A 20,540-nucleotide genomic window follows, 5' to 3' on the forward strand; every position below is an offset into this window, starting at 1 on the left:
TCAAGAATATATTATCAACTAGAATCAGCTGTACAATAGTTCTCCTAATCTTATCCCTCGTATCTAACTAAAATTTTGTATCCTTGGACCAACATCTCCCCAACATCCTCTCACCTCCAGTCCCTGGTAAACACTATTCTACTATCTACTTCATGAATTCAACTTTTTTTTACACTCAATATGTAAGCATCGAATACTATTTAATAAATTATAAATTCATTCATGCATTGCTTAACAACAGGATACGTTCTGAGAATGTGATTTCATCTTTGTATGAACACCATAGAGTGTACATATGAACGTACACAAACCTAGAAGGTGTAGCCTACCATACACCTAGGGTATATGGAATGGCCTGCCGCTCTTAGGCTACAAACCTGCACTGCATGCGACTAAGCTGAATACCGTAGGCAGCTGTAACATCATGGTAAGTATTTGTGTATTTAAATATAGAAAAGCTACAGTAAAACTACTGTATAAAACATTTTAAAGATGGTATACCAGTTTAGGGCACTTATCAGGAATGGAGTTTGCAGGCCTGGAAGTTGCTGTGGGTGAGTTAGCGAGTGAGTGGTGACTGAACCTGAAGGCCTAAGACATTATGTGCACCACTGTAGACCTTATAACACTGCTCATTTAGCTTAAAACACAAACACACTATAGCTGTGCACAAATTCTTTCTTTATATCCTTATTCTATCTCAAATATTTTTCTATCTTTAATTTTTAGCTTTTTAAACTTTTTTGTTGAACACTAAGACATCAATACACACATTAGCCAGGCCTACACGGGGTCAGGATCACCAGTATCACTGTCTTCCACCTCCACATCTCGTCTCAATGGAAGGTCTTCAGGGGCAGTAGCAGAAATAGAGCTGTCATCTCCTGTGGTAACAGTGCCTTCTTTTGGAATACCTCCTGAAGTACCTGCCTGAGGCTGTTTTACAGTTAGCTTTCTTTTTTTATTTATTTTTTATAAGTAGGAATATACTCTAAAATAATTATAAAAAGTATACTTTTAAAATATACTATAGTTATAGTAAACACATAAACCAGTGACATAGTCATTTATTACCATTAACAAGTATTCTGTACTATACATGATTGTATGTGCTATGTTTTTATATGACTAGCAGCCCAGCCCAATAGGTTTGTTTGTACCAGCATCACCACAGACATGGGAGTAATGCATTGCACTACACTATTAAGACAGCTATGATGTCACTAGGCAACAGGAATTTTTCAGCTGTGTTATAATCTTAAGGGACATTATGGTATATGTGGTATATTGTTGACTGAAACACCATTAAGCAACTTGTGACCATAGACAGAAAAATTTAATGTAGTATTAACATAAATAAGTAGGGTGCTAATAACTATAAAAAGTACACATTGCATATTAAAGCCAATAAATGAATGCCTTGAGTTATACTATCAGTTAGAATACTATCTTATTAGGCAAAAGTAATCAAATACTTAATATGCATAAGACTTAATGAGGAATCAAGTCATATGATCACCTCAATAGATACAAGAAAAAGCATTTGATAAACTTTAGAACCCAGTTATTATAAAAATGCTTAGCAATCTAGGACTAAAGGGGAACTCCTTTAACTTTTTAAAAGAAGTCTATCAAAAATGTATGGCAAGTGTAATATTTAATAGTGAAATTTTAGAAACATTCCCATTAAAATCAGGAACAATACAATCGTGACTACTATGTGTATTGGTTTTGTTCAAGAGGCAACAGCCACTGCACTCAGACAAGATAAAGAATAAATATGGCAAAGAAAGACCAAAACTGTCATCATTTGTAGACAATATGGTCTTCATTCGAGAAAATAGTATTAGAAACTACTAAACTAAAAAGAGCTTATCAAGGTTCTTGGCACTTATAAAAATCAATAGACTTCTTTTACACACAGTAAATCATAACTGCATTTGAAATGCCTCTGACAATAGTAACAAAATTTTTAAATAATTGGGAAAAGTTAATAAAAATGTACAAGATCTTCATGGACATTACAGGTTGAATATCTCTTATCTGAAATGTTTGGAACTAGAAGCATTTCTAAGTTTGGACTTTTTAAGAAATTAGAATATTTGCACTGTACTTACCACCTGAGCATCACACATCTGAAAATCCAAAATGATCCACTAAGCATTTATTTGAACGTCAAGTCAGCACTCAAAAAGCTTTGCATTTTGGTGCATTTTGGATTTAGGATGCTCAACCTGTATTATAAAGCTTTATTTAAAGAATAGTAGATCTCAATAAAAGGAGTGATATATCATGTTCACCATAGTAAAACTTTTTGGTAAGCTTTTAAACATTTCCCAAGAGATCTCGTCCAGACTCTAGGAAAACTGTTTGGTCTCATGATGATTCATCCAAAATAATGGATAACAGTTTTTAGAAGCTCACAGGCTCTATAACCAATTAGTCAGTTGTCTCACAGTATTTGAAAGTTTGAATTGAATTATAATTATATAACTGTAACTTTGTTCACTCATTTTTAAAAAGTTCTTTATCCTACAGTCTCTATTGGCCAGATCCTTTTGCCACACACTAAAGAATTCTTAAGGTCAGATATGAAATACAAATATATACTTCCATATATAAACTTTTCAACTTCAAGGACATAAATTTTCCATTAACGGGGGGCGGAGCAAGATGGCCGAATAGGAACAGCTCCAGTCTCCAACTCCCAGCGCGAGCGACACAGAAGACCGGTGATTTCTGCATTTTCAACTGAGGTACTGGGTTCATCTCACTGGGGAGTGCCGGACGATCGGTGCTGGTCAGCTGCTGCAGCCCGACCAGCGAGAGCTGAAGCAGGGCGAGGCATTGCCTCACCTGGGAAGCGCAAGGGGGAAGGGAATCCCTTTTCCTAGCCAGGGGAACTGAGACACACAACACCTGGAAAATCGGGTAACTCCCACCCCAATACTGAGCTTTAAGTAAACAGGCACACCAGGAGATCATATCCCACACCTGGCCGGGAGGGTCCCACGCCCACGGAGCCTCCCTCACTGCTAGCATAGCAGTCTGCGATATCGCGGCAAGGCAGCAACGAGGCTGGGGGAGGGGCGCCCGCCATTGCTGAGGCTTAAGTAGGTAAACAAAGCTGCTGGGAAGCTTGAACTGGGTGGAGCTCACAGCAGCTCAACGAAACCTGCCTGTCTCTGTAGACTCCACCTCTGGGGACAGGGCACAGTAAAAATAACAAAAACAGCAGAAACCTCTGCAGACGCAAACGACTCTGTCTGACAGCTTTGAAGAGAGCAGTGGATCTCCCAACATGGAGGTTGAGATCTGAGAAGGGACAGACTCCCTGCTCAAGTGGGTCCCTGACCCCTGAGTAGCCTAACTGGGAGACATCCCCCACTAGGGGCAGTCTGACACCCCACACCTCACAGGGTGGAGTACACCCCTGAGAGGAAGCTTCCAAAGCAAGAATCAGACAGGTACACTCGCTGTTCAGAAATATTCTATCTTCTGCAGCCTCTGCTTCTGATACCCAGGCAAACAGGGTCTGGAGTGGACCTCAAGCAATCTCCAACAGACCTACAGCTGAGGGTCCTGACTGTTAGAAGGAAAACTATCAAACAGGAAGGACACCTACACCAAAACCCCATCAGTACATCACCATCATCAAAGACCAGAGGCAGATAAAACCACAAAGATGGGGAAAAAGCAGGGCAGAAAAGCTGGAAATTCAAAAAATAAGAGCGCATCTCCCCCGGCAAAGGAGCGCAGCTCATCGCCAGCAACGGATCAAAGCTGGACGGAGAATGACTTTGACGAGATGAGAGAAGAAGGCTTCAGTCCATCAAACTTCTCAGAGCTAAAGGAGGAATTACGTACCCAGCGCAAAGAAACTAAAAATCTTGAAAAAAAAGTGGAAGAATTGATGGCTAGAGTAATTAATGCAGAGAAGGTCATAAACGAAATGAAAGAGATGAAAACCATGACACGAGAAATACGTGACAAATGCACAAGCTTCAGTAACCGACTCGATCAACTGGAAGAAAGAGTATCAGCGATTGAGGATCAAATCAATCAAATGAAGCGAGAAGAGAAACCAAAAGAACAAAGAAGAAAAAGAAATGAACAAAGCCTGCAAGAAGTATGGGATTATGTAAAAAGACCAAATCTACGTCTGATTGGGGTACCTGAAAGTGAGGGGGAAGATGGAACCAAGTTGGAAAACACTCTTCAGGATATCATCCAGGAGAACTTCCCCAACCTAGTAGGGCAGGCCAACATTCAAATCCAGGAAATACAGAGAACGCCACAAAGATACTCCTCGAGAAGAGCAACTCCAAGACACATAATTGTCACATTCACCAAAGTTGAAATGAAGGAAAAAATCTTAAGGGCAGCCAGAGAGAAAGGTCGGGTTACCCACAAAGGGAAGCCCATCAGACTAACAGCAGATCTCTCGGCAGAAACTCTCCAAGCCAGAAGAGAGTGGGGGCCAATATTCAACATTCTTAAAGAAAAGAATTTTCAACCCAGAATTTCATATCCAGCCAAACTAAGTTTCATAAGTGAAGGAGAAATAAAATCCTTTACAGATAAGCAAATGCTTAGAGATTTTGTCACCACTAGGCCTGCCTTACAAGAGACCCTGAAGGAAGCACTCAACATGGAAAGGAACAACCGGTACCAGCCATTGCAAAAACATGCCAAAATGTAAAGACCATTGAGGCTAGGAAGAAACTGCATCAACTAACGAGCAAAATAACCACTTAATATCATAATGGCAGGATCAAGTTCACACATAACAATCTTAACCTTAAATGTAAATGGACTAAATGCTCCAATTAAAAGACACAGACTGGCAAACTGGATAAAGAGTCAAGACCCATCAGTCTGCTGTATTCAGGAGACCCATCTCACACGCAGAGACATACATAGGCTCAAAATAAAGGGATGGAGGAAGATTTACCAAGCCAATGGAGAACAAAAAAAAGCGGGGGTTGCAATACTAGTCTCTGATAAAACAGACTTTAAACCATCAAAGATCAAAAGAGACAAAGAAGGCCATTACATAATGGTAAAGGGATCAATTCAACAGGAAGACCTAACTATCCTAAATATATATGCACCCAATACAGGAGCACCCAGATTCATCAAGCAAGTCCTTAGAGACTTACAAAGAGACTTAGACTCCCATACAATACTAATGGGAGACTTCAACACTCCACTGTCAACATTAGACAGATCAACGAGACAGAAAGTTAACAAGGATATCCAGGAATTGAACTCATCTCTGCAGCAAGCAGACCTAATAGACATCTATAGAACTCTCCACCCCAAATCAACAGAATATACATTCTTCTCAGCACCACATCGTACTTACTCCAAAATTGACCACGTAATTGGAAGTAAAGCACTCCTCAGCAAATGTACAAGAACAGAAATTGTAACAAACTGTCTCTCAGACCACAGTGCAATCAAACTAGAACTCAGGACTAAGAAACTCAATCAAAACCGCTCAACTACATGGAAACTGAACAACCTGCTCCTGAATGACTACTGCGTACATAACGAAATGAAGGCAGAAATAAAGATGTTCTTTGAAACCAATGAGAACAAAGATACAACATACCAGAATCTCTGGGACACATTTAAAGCAGTGTGTAGAGGGAAATTTATAGCACTAAATGCCCACAAGAGAAACCTAGAAAGATCTAAAATTGACACTCTCACATCGCAATTAAAAGAACTAGAGAAGCAAGAGCAAACACATTCGAAAGCTAGCAGAAGGCAAGAAATAACTAAGATCAGAGCAGAACTGAAGGAGATAGAGACACAAAAAACCCTCCAAAAAATCAATGAATCCAGGAGTTGGTTTTTTGAAAACATCAACAAAATTGACAGACCGCTAGCAAGACTAATAAAGAAGAAAAGAGACAAGAATCAAATCGATGCAATTAAAAATGATAAAGGGGATATCACCACCGACCCCACAGAAATACAAACTACCATCAGAGAATACTATAAACACCTCTACGCAAATAAACTGGAAAATCTAGAAGAAATGGATAATTTCCTGGACACTTACACTCTTCCAAGACTAAACCAGGAAGAAGTTGAATCCCTGAATAGACCAATAGCAGGCTCTGAAATTGAGGCAATAATTAATAGCCTACCAACGAAAAAAAGTCCAGGACCAGATGGATTCACAGCTGAATTCTACCAGAGGTACAAGGAGGAGTTGGTACCATTCCTTCTGAAACTATTCCAATCAATAGAAAAAGAGGGAATCCTCCCTAACTCATTTTATGAGGCCAACATCATCCTGATACCAAAGCCTGGCAGAGACACAACTAAAAAAGAGAATTTTAGACCAATATCCCTGATGAACATCGATGCAAAAATCCTCAATAAAATACTGGCAAACCGGATTCAGCAACACATCCAAAAGCTTATCCACCATGGTCAAGTGGGCTTCATCCCTGGGATGTAAGGCTGGTTCAACATTCGCAAATCAATAAACATAATCCAGCATATAAACAGAACCAAAGACAAGAAACACATGATTATCTCAATAGATGCAGAAAAGGCTTTTGACAAAATTCAACAGCCCTTCATGCTAAAAACGCTCAATAAATTCGGTATTGATGGAACGTACCTCAAAATAATAACAGCTATTTATGACAAACCCACAGCCAATATCATACTGAATGGGCAAAAACTGGAAAAATTCCCTTTGAAAACTGGCACAAGACAGGGATGCCCTCTCTCACCACTCCTATTCAACATAGTGTTGGAAGTTCTGGCTAGGGCAATTAGGCAAGAGAAAGAAATCAAGGTATTCAGTTAGGAAAAGAAGAAGTCAAATTGTCCCTGTTTGCAGATGACATGATTGTATATTTAGAAAACCCTATTGTCTCAGCCCAAAATCTCCTTAAGCTGATAAGCAACTTCAGCAAAGTCTCAGGATACAAAATTAATGTGCAAAAATCACAAGCATTCTTATACACCAGTAACAGACAAACAGAGAGCCAAATCAGGAATGAACTTCCATTCACAATTGCTTCAAAGAGAATAAAATACCTAGGAATCCAACTGACAAGGGATGTAAAGGACCTCTTCAAGGAGAACTACAAACCACTGCTCAGTGAAATAAAAGAGGACACAAATAAATGGAAGAACATACCATGCTCATGGATAGGAAGAATCAATATCGTGAAAATGGCCATACTGCCCAAGGTAATTTATAGATTCAATGCCATCCCCATCAAGCTACCAATGAGTTTCTTCACAGAATTGGAAAAAACTGCTTTAAAGTTCATATGGAACCAAAAAAGAGCCCGCATCTCCAAGACAATCCTAAGTCAAAAGAACGAAGCTGGAGGCATCACGCTACCTGACTTCAAACTATACTACAAGGCTACAGTAACCAAAACAGCATGGTACTGGTACCAAAACAGAGATATAGACCAATGGAACAGAACAGAGTCCTCAGAAATAATACCACACATCTACAGCCAACTGATCTTTGACAAACCTGAGAGAAACAAGAAATGGGGAAAGGATTCCCTATTTAATAAATGGTGCTGGGAAAATTGGCTAGCCATAAGTAGAAAGCTGAAACTGGATCCTTTCCTTACTCCTTATACGAAAATTAATTCAAGATGGATTAGAGACTTAAATGTTAGACCTAATACCATAAAAATCCTAGAGGAAAACCTAGGTAGTACCATTCAGGACATAGGCATGGGCAAAGACTTCATGTCTAAAACACCAAAAGCAATGGCAGCAAAAGCCAAAATTGACAAATGGGATCTCATTAAACTAAAGAGCTTCTGCACAGCAAAAGAAACTACCATCAGAGTGAACAGGCAACCTACAGAATGGGAGAAAATTTTTGCAATCTACTCATCTGACAAAGGGCTAATATCCAGAACCTACAAAGAACTCAAACAAATTTACAAGAAAAAAACAAACAACCCCATCAAAAAGTGGGCAAAGGATATGAACAGACATTTCTCAAAAGAAGACATTCATACAGCCAACAGACACATGAAAAAATGCTCATCATCACTGGCCATCAGAGAAATGCAAATCAAAACCACGATGAGATACCATCTCACACCAGTTAGAATGGCAATCATTAAAAAGTCAGGAAACAACAGGTGCTGGAGAGGATGTGGAGAAATAGGAACACTTTTACACTGTTGGTGGGATTGTAAACTAGTTCAACCATTATGGAAAACAGTATGGCGATTCCTCAAGGATCTAGAACTAGATGTACCATATGACCCAGCCATCCCATTACTGGGTATATACCCAAAGGATTATAAATTATGCTGCTATAAAGACACATGCACACGTATGTTTATTGCGGCACTATTCACAATAGCAAAGACTTGGAATCAACCCAAATGTCCATCAGTGACAGACTGGATTAAGAAAATGTGGCACATATACACCATGGAATACTATGCAGCCATAAAAAAGGATGAGTTTGTGTCCTTTGTAGGGACATGGATGCAGCTGGAAACCATCATTCTGAGCAAACTATCACAAGAACAGAAAACCAAACACCGCATGTTCTCACTCATAGGTGGGAACTGAACAATGAGATCACTTGGACTCGGGAAGGGGAACATCACACACCGGGGCCTATCATGGGGAGGGGGGAGGGGGGAGGGATTGCATTGGGAGTTATACCTGATGTAAATGACGAGTTGATGGGTGCTGACGAGTTGATGGGTGCAGCACACCAACATGGCACAAGTATACATATGTAACAAACCTGCACGTTATGCACATGTACCCTAGAACTTAAAGTATTAAAAAAAAAAAAAAAAAAAACATTCCATTAACTTTTAGGAATGGATAACTAATTATTTAAAAAGTAAATTAAAAAATCAAATTCAGGATTGCTCCCACTGTTTTTGTGCTACCTAGACCTCTTCCCCGTCTTCACCCTCATCTGAATTGTACCATTACTTGGTCACTAACACATCAGTTTGAAGGCAAGCATCAGACAAAACAAAATTCAAAAGATCAGTTCTGCCAATTGTTAGCCGTTCTGGAAGAATGCAGCAATTACTAACAAAACTGAGCAAGAGGAGTTGGAGAAATATATGGGAATTTGTTTTATGTAAAACTTCTTTGCTCTTTACAATATGGATCAAACATATTTAGATATATTTAATCATCTACTGTGCCAGATACTGCTGGCTGCCTACGGAACAGTCACTCTCCCCTCTTTATTATTAAGAAAAGCCTGCTTGTTCTTTAGGTATTCTGTGAACAGGTGACTCAAGAGACGAAATACCAATCTTGTTTAGTCTATGCTAATGACAATAATTCCATTCATGTTGCCAGTAGTTGATTTAGGAAGAGACTTGTAACAGACAATGAATTGTGAAAGGAAATCTGCAAAGGGCCCTTCTAGAGGAGCTTTCTTCCCTCTTAAAAAACAGCCCTGAGAAAGGGCATTCCTTCTCTCTGCCTCTGGCTACCTGGAGTTGCAGCAGCCATCTTGAAATCAAGGGAAGACAGTTTAAGAGCCAACATATTGAGGATGGCAGAGCAGGAGGACGGAATAACTTCATTAAGCCAATAAACGAATCCAGAAATGGCTGTATCTCCAGACTACTTAAAAGAGAAAATAATTATTTCCTTTTAGCATTTAAGCCATTTTGAGTTTGGTTTTCCTGTTATTTGTGATTTAAAACATTCAAACATTCTGTGTCAAGCCCAGCACAGGGTAAATGACTGTTTGTTGCTGAAGCAACTTATAATCATCCTCAGGTAAAATCTAAATGTAAATGGTTTATGCTTTTTAAAGGAAGGTGTTGCGTTTAAGTGTTTTTGGTAATAAGAGTGGCCCAGGTTACATGATATTTGAAGGTTTGGCTAGAAAACTATTTTCTTTTTGTTCAAAGAATGATATATCCTTTTAAATACTCTATGTTTTTGGTGTTTGTAGCCCCATCACTTCTATCTTTCTCCAGCCCTACAAAGTGTTTAACAATATCCTTTAGATAAACTCTGGTGGAGTCAACCTTGAGGTTGCTTTAGGAAATCAATATGGTTTACATATAAGTTTTTTTCTTTCAAAGAAAACAGGATTTTGAATGGCCTTTCCTTGGTATTGTCCTAAATCCTCAATAAGGCCTGACAAGGAGTACAATGGAACTCACAAACATTTTTCCAATGAAGAAAAACGTGATTCCAAAGTTAAGCTTTGAATTTCGGTGAAGTATATATAAACTAAGTAGTATGTGCAAATACAGTCTGAAAACACTTCAAAGCACAGCTTGTAAAAATGAACATCAAGGTGTATCAATCCATGAGTTCAAGGATTGCCAAAATTAATGATGATTTTTTTCCTCCTGATTTACGAGAGTTACCTTGGGACCTATGTTTCTGTCTCAAGCAAATGCAGAACTGATTAATAATGTAAGCAGCTCTAGGGCCCTTCACCATGGCAGTAAAGCTCCTGTCTAAAACGAGAACTGTTTCTTTTATACTTTAATGGATTAGATCTGTTTAACTTACTTTATATAGTGCTCAATCCAGATCCATTGGCATATGGATGCTTAATGAATATTTGATGATGGTGACTATGACTGCATAGAATATATCTTAGTGGCCACAGGAAAATGAAAGTACCCTAAGCTGCTTTACTTTAGTGATAAAATTGTATAATAACAGAAAAGTCATGCCTTCTCATATCAGGGCATTATTTTAAGAAAATCCCAAATAAAAAGGGAAGATACAAGAATTAAAATTTATGATCTAACAATGCTAAAAAATTATGTAACAGCTATATATGTCATTTTATTTAATCTTAACCATAATTATATAAACTAAGTATTAGGATCCTATTTTCCTGAATCTAAGATGTCATTGATTGTATGGTGAGCCAATATTTTATGTATTAATAAGAAAAAATTCAACAATGAAATTATGATACAGCATTTGTAAGATCCAACTGATTTTAGAGATGGCAAATGTAAAAAAGAAAAAAAAAAAAGTTGATTTGAAAATTTGCCTAAGTCACATAGCTACCTAGCCAGAAACGATACTTTCCACTCTCTGAGTTCTGACCAGTAGCATGTGAGCACAACTGATGTAGTTACTTTGAGGCCAAAGTGGTAAAGAAGTATGAGTACTTTCTTCATCTTATCTACCATTTATCTAAGTTGATGCTCAGGATGACCCAGGAGTCTATCTATGGAATATGGCAGAGCTTCTGTCAGGCTTGGGTTTCTTGACAACTGCAAAGGACAGAGGCCCAACCCCAAACTATGTGCCAAACAGGGATGCTACATTTGACTTTGATGTGAACAATAAACACTCTGTTTTTGTGTTAATCTCCTGTCATCTGGGGGCTTGTTTGTTACAACTAGAATTACTCCCATAGAGTGGCAGAATTATAACTTGAAGGTCAGGTTCCAAAGTCTGGGCTCATTCTATTCCACCATGCAAATATAAAATGCCAAACTTAACCCCTCTGAAACAAAGAGATGAAGTAAACAGTACTGATTACTTCATTTTTTAAAAGGTTTTATCACTTGATTTGAAAGACTGGGCAAAAATCAATAGATTTAAAGTTGGCATATTTCAAGGAGACAGTCCAGACAGCGACAATTAAATTTCTGTGTGTGTGTGTCAGTGATAGCATGTATGTGAAGAACAGGGGAGGAAAAAAAGGATGAGGAATGATTTCTCAAGTGGGTGAAAGTAATATACATATGCACTCCTTTTCGGTCTGTTTTAGTTTAAAGCAGTTTGGGTACAAGTAAAAAAGTTCCAGGGAGTTGTTTATCACCCTGCCCTACTGTTTAACATCCTGAGATAAAGAGGCCCTTTACCTTAAAAAGCTTGGTGCAAAGGAAAGGAAGAAGAGAGCAGCTTGACTGGCAATGCAATGAATGAAAGGGAGGGAAGGGAGGTAACAGAAAAAAATGCGGGGTCAAGAGCAGAGTTTCCACATTCAAGACAGTTTGAACCATGGCTACAACACTTGCCAGACCAGAGTCCATGACCTTGTATACTCATCTAACCTAAGGGTCATCTCTATCATCCATAAAATGGTGTGATTATAGAACCCACTTCATACTGTATGAAAGGAGAACGTGTATGCAAAATGCATGTACAATACCTGAGTGAGCACACATTGAAAGCTAGTTGTTATTACACTAGTCATTATTAATCATTAGCTTCCTATCCCACCTAGTTGAACAGCCAGGCATGCTTAAGGTAAATCTCTTCTGTACAATAGAAAGTCCAATTCCTTGAAAGAAAGTCTGCTTTCAGCTGTGCAACCAAATGAGGTTAAGAGCCTGAGAAAGTCTGATTCAAATTTAAAAAACGTTTCGTTAATATGCTTTGAGAGAACATGAGCAGAGAAAATATGAAACTATGTTTTGTGTATATTTCAACACCAGTTTCACTTTATTACTTATACAAAATAGCAGTTTTTTCATTTTACAATATAAGAAATAAAAAGAAAGCAAAAGAGCATTAAAACTTACCCTTTGTTTTTCATTTGTACCCTTTTTACTGGTCTCTTTTCTACTTTCATCCTCATACACTAGAACAAAGTCAATTCTTCGCTGACCATCATTAAAAAAGAGGGAGTCAGATTTTCCATTAAATTCTTCCTGTGTAAAACAGAAAAACAAATTGTAATATATACTTTTTTGAAAAAGTGCTGATTTGTAAGTGTTAATTTTCAAGCTTTAATAGGTTTATTGTGAAAGAGAAATACATCCACTACTAGTCAGCTTACCAAGCAGTCATGGCCACTATGAGTATGACATGGCAAACATGGTGTATTCTTGGTGAAAGAAGTCTCTGAATTGAACAGTACAATATTATTCTATAAACTCATGAGAGCATATCAATATTACCATATGTAACACAATCATCCCAGAATTATTTCCACATTAAGCAGCAAAGGCATATCAAGGTCAAAAACGAACATAGTAAACAAAACTGCCTATCCAAGGGAGTGAAGTTTATTTAACAAGACGAAAAATCTAAGACAAAAAAACTGTTGATGAAAATCTCATCCTTCTTAGGTCTTATTTTCTAAACTTTTACCATTTTTCATGATTTCTTTTTGGACCTACCTCACCGCTTTATAGAAGATATCATGGGATAACTTCAAACAAATGCCAAAAGATTCTTCCGTATAAACAAAAGCTGCACTAGTCATTGGTGTTTGTCCCCTAATCTACAAATGATGTCCCTCATTCCTAGCAAACAAATTTTTAAAAACCAAAAGAACCAGCAACAACAAAACACAGATGCCTTTAGTTTAGAGCTTAAAATCCTTATGGTTTAAAAAGAAATGATGGCAGAACAGAAACCAAACACAAAAATACCTATTAGCATATGGAGTTGGATAGAATTGTTCTAATTTACTCCAAGGAATGATTTGAATTTGTGTTCTCACACAGCTTGTCAGAATGCTCATGTTAATTTTGTTAAGAATCGACTGCTTTTTAACTAAGTGATACTGAAAAGTTTTCTATGATTCATTAAAAACTAACAAGGAGATTTCATTTTGCAATCATTTGGTGTATAACTTGTACATTATGTTCATTAAATGTGATTAACTCTCCTCTGCATTCAGTATCAATTAGCACAGAAGCTACGCAATTTTACCACACACCACTTTCTCCTTTTCTTCACACTTTTGAGAACATATACTTTTTGATACTTACATGAAATGTGATATTTATCATTCCTTTCCCCTTTTCCACTGTTGTACACATGAAGGTTTATTACCAGTATTTGAAGTTCCTAATTAGCAGGTATTTCACCAGCAGACTGAATGCTGCTGATGTAACCCATCTCAATGCACCTTCATCCAGTGCATATAACCTGGAATTCTAAGCACAAACAGTGTGACTCTGCCATGAGACCTTTCCTATCCAGGGCAACAAAGGGCTAGGAAAACAAAGACACATCGATGTCTTAGGCTGATACCACTATCCAATTCTTATATTTGCAATTTCAGTTATTTCAAACCAATAAACTTCAAGAGTATTTAAAACTATATGAAAATGCTGAGCCCTGTCTTTTTCATTTCAGCCACAGAGTCCTTTAGGTCTATTCAATTTCTCTTACTTTTTTTTTTTTTTTTTTTTTTTTAAGACGGAGTCTCCCTCTGTCGCCCAGGCTGGAGTGCAGGGGACGGATCTCAGCTCACTGCAAGCTCCGCCTCCCGGGTTTGCGCCATTCTCCTGCCTCAGCCTCCCGAGTAGCTGGGACTACATTAGCTGGGACTACAGGCGCCCGCCACCTCGCCCGGCTAGTTTTTTGTATTTTTTAGTAGAGACGGGGTTTCACCGTGTTAGCCAGGATGGTCTTGATCTCCTGACCTCGTGATCCGCCCGTCTCGGCCTCCCAAAGTGCTGGGATTACAGGCTTGAGCCACCGCGCCCGGCCCAATTTCTCTTACTTTCAATGAGGACTTACTATGGGTGACAACCAAGGCTATTGCTAGAGGAACGTTGTGCATGGAGAAAAACTATCTATCTATCTATAATTCTCAGAAGAACAAAGGGGAAGTGGGGTCCAGTGGAATATAGTCAGGAAAACCTGGTCATCATTGCAACATCTGAAAAGTATACAAAAAGCAACTTGTTCTCTGTAGCCCACATTCTGTTGCTTCTGGTGGAGTCCAGCATGAGCTCACTGAAGTTCTGAAGAATTAGGCCTGGAATGAGAACCACATCTGTACATGGCTCCAGGCACTCTTCCCTTGCACAGTGGAACAGGCTGGCAGTTAGCACGCAGATAATCTGGTTTGCATATGCAAACCTCCCATGTGTGATGCAAGACCATGGCCCTTTATTTGGAGGAAAACCCCACTAACTAGGCAACATTTGCCTGTGTGAAATAAATATGTCAAACTCCAATATGGTACTATTAGAATGCAATACCAGAGAAAAGAGTGCCAGTCTCTACTGCTGTGAAATCCAGGTTTCCTATCTCTTGGCAGAAGACATTCTACTACACAACGGAGAAAAGGGAGAAACTAATCACTAGCATGGAAAGAATATGTAACAAATAAGGGAACTGGCCTAAATAAAAACAGATAGTTAAAATGCTGAAGTTAAATTATTTGTCCAAGATCTGAATAAAGATAAAGATAAAAATAAAGATAGTTAAAAATGCTGAAGTTAATTTATTTGTCTAAGATCTGAATAAAAGCAGTCAGATTAGGATCTTTGCTCAAATTCTTGTTTATGTGTAAGGGTGTTTGAAACTTGCCTTGGACAGCAAGTGAGATTGTCTTACTGTATCGGAATTTCCAAATAGCCTATGATATGGTTGTCATTTACTATGAGATTGGAGAGTATTCCAGGTTCATTTGGGTTAACAGTCTCTCAAACTTTATGCCCAGCAGGATGCAAGAAAGGTTTACTGTCTAACAATAAAGTTGAAGGGTTACGCTACAAAAAATAAATATCAAAACATTCACATAATTTGAAGTGTAACTGATGTGCAAATATGGAAAAAACACATGGCTCTCTACAATTTTTAAGAGAAGAAAAAGTAGTTAATTCCAAGAAGAACACAAAGGGAAAAAAACTATAATAATAGACAACTACTAAAGTAAAAATATGGGATCTTCTATTTTTCAGTAAATTGTGAATCCAGGTACATGGTAAGTTCTAGGGAAACAAAATATTAGAAGCAGAAGCCTTTATGTAAATTTAGATTTCACAAAATATGAAACATAAAAAATTTTATTTACATGCCATGCAGTTATGAATGATACATATTCCTAAGTGATTTTCCTAACTGTAGCAGAGTTCAGGCATCAGAGTCAAGGTATGAGTAATAAGTAGAACGTTCTTCCCCCCACCAACAAAATGGTGCAAAAATATTGCAGAGATAGAAGACACTAGGTCAAATTTTCTTCATTTTGATCAAAATGCAAACTGCAAAGTTCAAGAAAAACACAGTAATAATTGAGCCAAAAAAGTGCCAAGAACTGCAGGTATGGAAGGCTGACTTCCGAAGGTGGAAAGACAAGTACTGCGGAAGCCGGGGTGGGAAGGAAAGGAAGTAACATATTAGTAACTCTGGACACACAGGGGAGCCACACAGGAAGTCAGCTCAGTAAATGGTGTGTACTGTAGGGAGTAAGTGAGCTTGTTTTTGACCAGACCAGGCATTCAGGAATGTGTTGACAGCAAAGCAGCACAGTGGAAAAGGAGCCTATTCAAGGAGGAAAATACATCCTGAAGCTTGGACTCCAAGTCTGTTTTAGAGTCAAATGTGTCAGGATGTTCCAAGAACATCCTTTGGTTGTGACTCTCTGACGATCAAGGTGTACTCAGGAATGGCCCAGAATGATTTTTGTACAGATCACACGGTCTGCTTCCTGCCCTGTTAACCACACTATTAGCTTCTGAAGGTTAGTGGCCAGGTCTTGCTTGTTCACCTTGAGTTCTCTGCTGAGAACTCAGGGGCTCAGGTTTATTTTTTTCTTAGAATAAAATTTTTCTTCTGATAAAATATATCCTCAACACAAAAAAATTCTGAAGATACAAAAAAATACAGAAAAAAATAAAAGTCATCTGTAATCCCATCTCCTAGACATGAGCTAAGTTTCTTAAAATTTTGGATTACATCCTTTCACTCTTAGATGGACATACATGCATGCAAGAGCACACAAATACACTAACCAAAATGATACCATATTATACATACTGTTTTATAAACATCTATTATAGACACTTGCTAGCTTTATAGAAAGCTCTACAACATGTGTAATAGCTGCAATATAATTTAGTAAAACAGTTCCTCCACTGATGAGCACAGTAGTTTCCAATTTTCTGCCTTTATAAACACTGCTGCAATGAGCATCTTTGTACATATGTATCTGTGCACATGTTCAATTACTAAATTCCAGAAGCAGATTTTAAGTGGCACAGTCTTTTTAAAAGCTTTTGATACATAGGTTGCTAAACTGTCATCCAAAATATTTATAAAATCAACATATCCACCAGAGGGTATGAGTGCTTTGCTCCACCCTCATTTGACTTCAGTGTTTTCTACTTTTCCCATTATGATAGTCAAAATATGTATTTTTTTTCTTGTACACCTTTTAACTAGAGAGCTCTAACTTTGTTATGGATACCGCCCAAATGAAATGCTCTTTTTTTGGGGGAGTGCTTATTACTATCTTTCACTTAATTGAACAATCTTATTAAATACTTTTCAGTAGATTGTCTTGGGTCTTCTTACTGATGAAATCCTAAAAACCACACAGGTAACTGAACAGGTGGGGGTAAAGGGCAATACAGACTAGGCCTATATGATTCCATGTGGCTCAGTCTGGGACTCCTGTCTGCTAAGAGAAGACCGCTAAGTGGGGGAGGGCACCAAATATCTCTTCAAATGTAAGCACTCAACATGAGTTATGGAGAGACTGGTTATGAGGGGTTCCTATGTATCCCTGGATGGTGCTTGCACCAAGCAATCCAAACACAGAAATGGTGTGATTTATAGCCACTCTGAACCCTGGTATCCCTTTGAACAGGTGGCTGAATAAGACAGCTTCAGAAGGGGCAGCAGCTGCTAGGAGTGGATGGTGTCCCAGCACAATCTGGGGTTGTGGTCATGAAAAAGAAAATAGGGAATGATGTATATAGTGACCTTAAAAGAGTTCATTTTTACTAAATTAGTCCTGAAAGGAAGAGGGAGAAATATTTCAGGGCACCATCAGGCAGCCCTGGGTTTAGCAAGGTGAACATGTTTTCTGTAATGTGGACACTCAACTGGAATGTGGCATGCTAATTTTAGAAGGGCACCAACCCGCCGACTGACTTTCCATTATAATTTACATGCCGCCTGAATAACTACCAAGTTATCAATTGTGTATTTTGACTCATACATTTCTTTAGATTCAAAACATACTACTTATTTGGTATACAAATAATTTCTGTTGCAAGTTAAAACTGATGTAGAGGCTGGGCGCGGTGGCTCAAGCCTGTAATCCCAGCACTTTGGGAGGCCGAGACGGGCGGATCATGAGGTCAGGAGATCGAGACCACCCTGGCTAACCGGTGAAACCCCGTCTCTACCAAAAAATACAAAAAACTAGCCGGGCGACGTGGCAGGCGCCTGTAGTCCCAGCTACTCGGGAGGCTGAGGCAGGAGAATGGCGTAAAACCCGGGAGGCGGAGCTTGCAGTGAGCTGAGATCCGGCCACTGCACTCCAGCCTGGGCGACAGAGCCAGAATCCGTCTCAAAAAAAAAAAAAAAAAAAAAAAAAAATAGTCTTGTGTTTTACATAAGTAAATGGCTATAACTAGTTCTGAAACAGCTGAACTTGTTATTTTTAGTCATTTCTCATCAAGGATAGACATAGTTCACTTATAAACACCATTAGATTGTGCCATGAAAGGCTTTGTATGCAAGGGAATGTTCACATATCAATGGCTTCCTGATTTTACCTTTGTTTCCGTTTGCCTGTGTTAAACTCTAGAGTTCTATCATTAGAATAGAACATTTTAGACCCTTGTGAGGATGAAGGCGCAATGCCTTGAGCATAATGAGTATTAAATATTTCCCTCTAGTTCATGCCAAGGAAGCAGTACTTTTATCAAATGGAGTTCTCACAGGATTTTCAGTATTGTTAAAATTTCTGAAAAAGGGTAGAGGAAATATGAAAACAACTTTGAAATGACATTTCAAATAAAACTTCCTTAAACATCATTAATTAACAAGGGTAGAAGATGCTGAGTTAGCAGCCTTCTTATGGGGTAGAGTACTCTTACTGAATCTTTTTCTTAAACCCAGAGTTATAATTGTAATTTTCATTAGCATGACTATATATATATATATATATATATATATATATATAACTTTCCTGTTTTCCCAGACTTTTGACCATTTTAAAAATCTCAATTTAGCCTTCCTTAAAGGTGATCTGCAGAAAAGGAGAACAATAAATAGTCAATAAACAGAAACAAAAAAATGTGAAAATGCCTATAGTGGTTGTTTTTACACTCCCCTTTTCTAGAAGAAACCATCATCCATTTGCACTGTTCTCATCTGGAAGTGGTAATGCTGGTAAAAGAAAGATTTTTCTTAGGAGAGGTCTCTTAAGAGAGATCAAACTTTAAGATATTCCCAATAAAGCATTTCAACAGATAGATATAATAAGACAGGTGGTAAAAGAGGACATTTGTGAGAGTGAATGATTATCCTCCTAGAGGTTAACCTCTTAAGGTTCCAATATCCTCAAGGCATCTTGCTTTAATATCCACTGTGGATTTAATATCCAGCCATGCTTACTTCAAGCTTTTTTGACCCTGTGAACATTTTCAGTTTGTACCATCTCCTAAGGAAGAATGATCTGTAGGTTTTCCACGTAGACAAGACAGTTGTCCTGAATTACATTTCTGAACTTTTAAAGAAATATCTCTAATCTTATATTCTGGAATCAGTTGAAACCAAAATAATATTGCTACAACCAGATTCTTTATGATTTAATCAACTTTCACAATGTTCTGTCCACAAACTTGAAGATCCTTAGTTTTATGGAACAACAAATGTAGCTTGACTTTGTAACTGTATGTTCCCTTCCACCCATCCTGAGTCTTCTTAATTAACTGTACTTCAACTATCTTTAGCTTATCTATGTTTTGTTCTTAGACCACAAAACTGGTCACAACTCACAAATACTGGTGGTTCCCAGTCACAAAATCGATAGTTGTGAATTGCCCCCCTTATCTAAGTCACCTGTGTCACAGGTGACTTGTGTCAAGTTAGTAGACAGCTGTGTCAGGTTAGCAGTCCCTCAAATTTTAAGTTATAGCTACCCAGACTGAAGCTGAGATGAAGAAGATAAATAAGGTGTAACTGGGGGCACAACCAAAGTAGGAAGTCTTGGGTTCTTTACTAGGTTCTCAGATAATTCTTCTGCAGCTTCCCTTAATGTTACAATCTGTCACTCACATAGTGACATGTGTTTGAAAGTCATCTAAGGGTTTCTCCTGATACAATTTCTTTGGTGAACTCATCTTTTACAGTAGGTTTCCATTTCCAGTCTTGGAACTGCCCTGGGCTATTTTTAGCTTTTCAGCTACACAAGAGTGCTGTCATCATCTGTAACTCCCTCATCAACCGGTTATGTCACATGTACCCCTGGGCCATGATCTCAGATGACTGCTCTGGAAATCAATGTTTGCAACTTCATTCAAAGCTAGAGGAAGAAAAACAAATCAGAGTACCTAGTGCCCAGCAAAGCAAAGGATTGTAACAATTCCTACCAGTTGATTCATGTTTTATGTAGCTATTACTTTTCTTCCTTTAACTCAAAAAGCAGTTTACAAGAATGGCTGTTCTTTGTGGTGTGGAAACAGGCATGCACAGATGTTTCCAAAACACAATTTTAAAAAATAAATGTCTCATTTAAAACAGTGGTGCAGGCTGGGCACGGTGGCTCATGCTTGTAATCCCAGCACTTTGGGAGGCCGAGGTGGGTGGATCACCTGAGGTCAGGAGTTCGAGACTAGCCTCAACATGGA

At 38.3% G+C, this 20,540-nt stretch overlaps 1 protein-coding gene across 4 annotated transcripts in view; it reads right to left on the reverse strand.

Annotated features, from left to right (window-relative positions):
- The window catches only part of LOC105470094 (anoctamin 6), a 218,630-nt gene that overhangs the window by 90,381 nt on the left and 107,709 nt on the right, over window positions 1-20,540 (reverse strand). For all 4 annotated transcript variants that reach the window (XM_011721844.2, XM_011721846.3, XM_011721843.3 and 1 more), the window contains one exon: window positions 12,513-12,641. In XM_011721844.2, the coding sequence (XP_011720146.2) occupies window positions 12,513-12,641 (129 nt within the window). The remainder of the gene's footprint in view (window positions 1-12,512; window positions 12,642-20,540) is intronic.

Source organism: Macaca nemestrina, chromosome 10 (assembly GCF_043159975.1).
Source record: "Macaca nemestrina isolate mMacNem1 chromosome 10, mMacNem.hap1, whole genome shotgun sequence".
In the NCBI taxonomy this organism is placed as follows: Eukaryota; Metazoa; Chordata; class Mammalia; order Primates; family Cercopithecidae; genus Macaca; species Macaca nemestrina.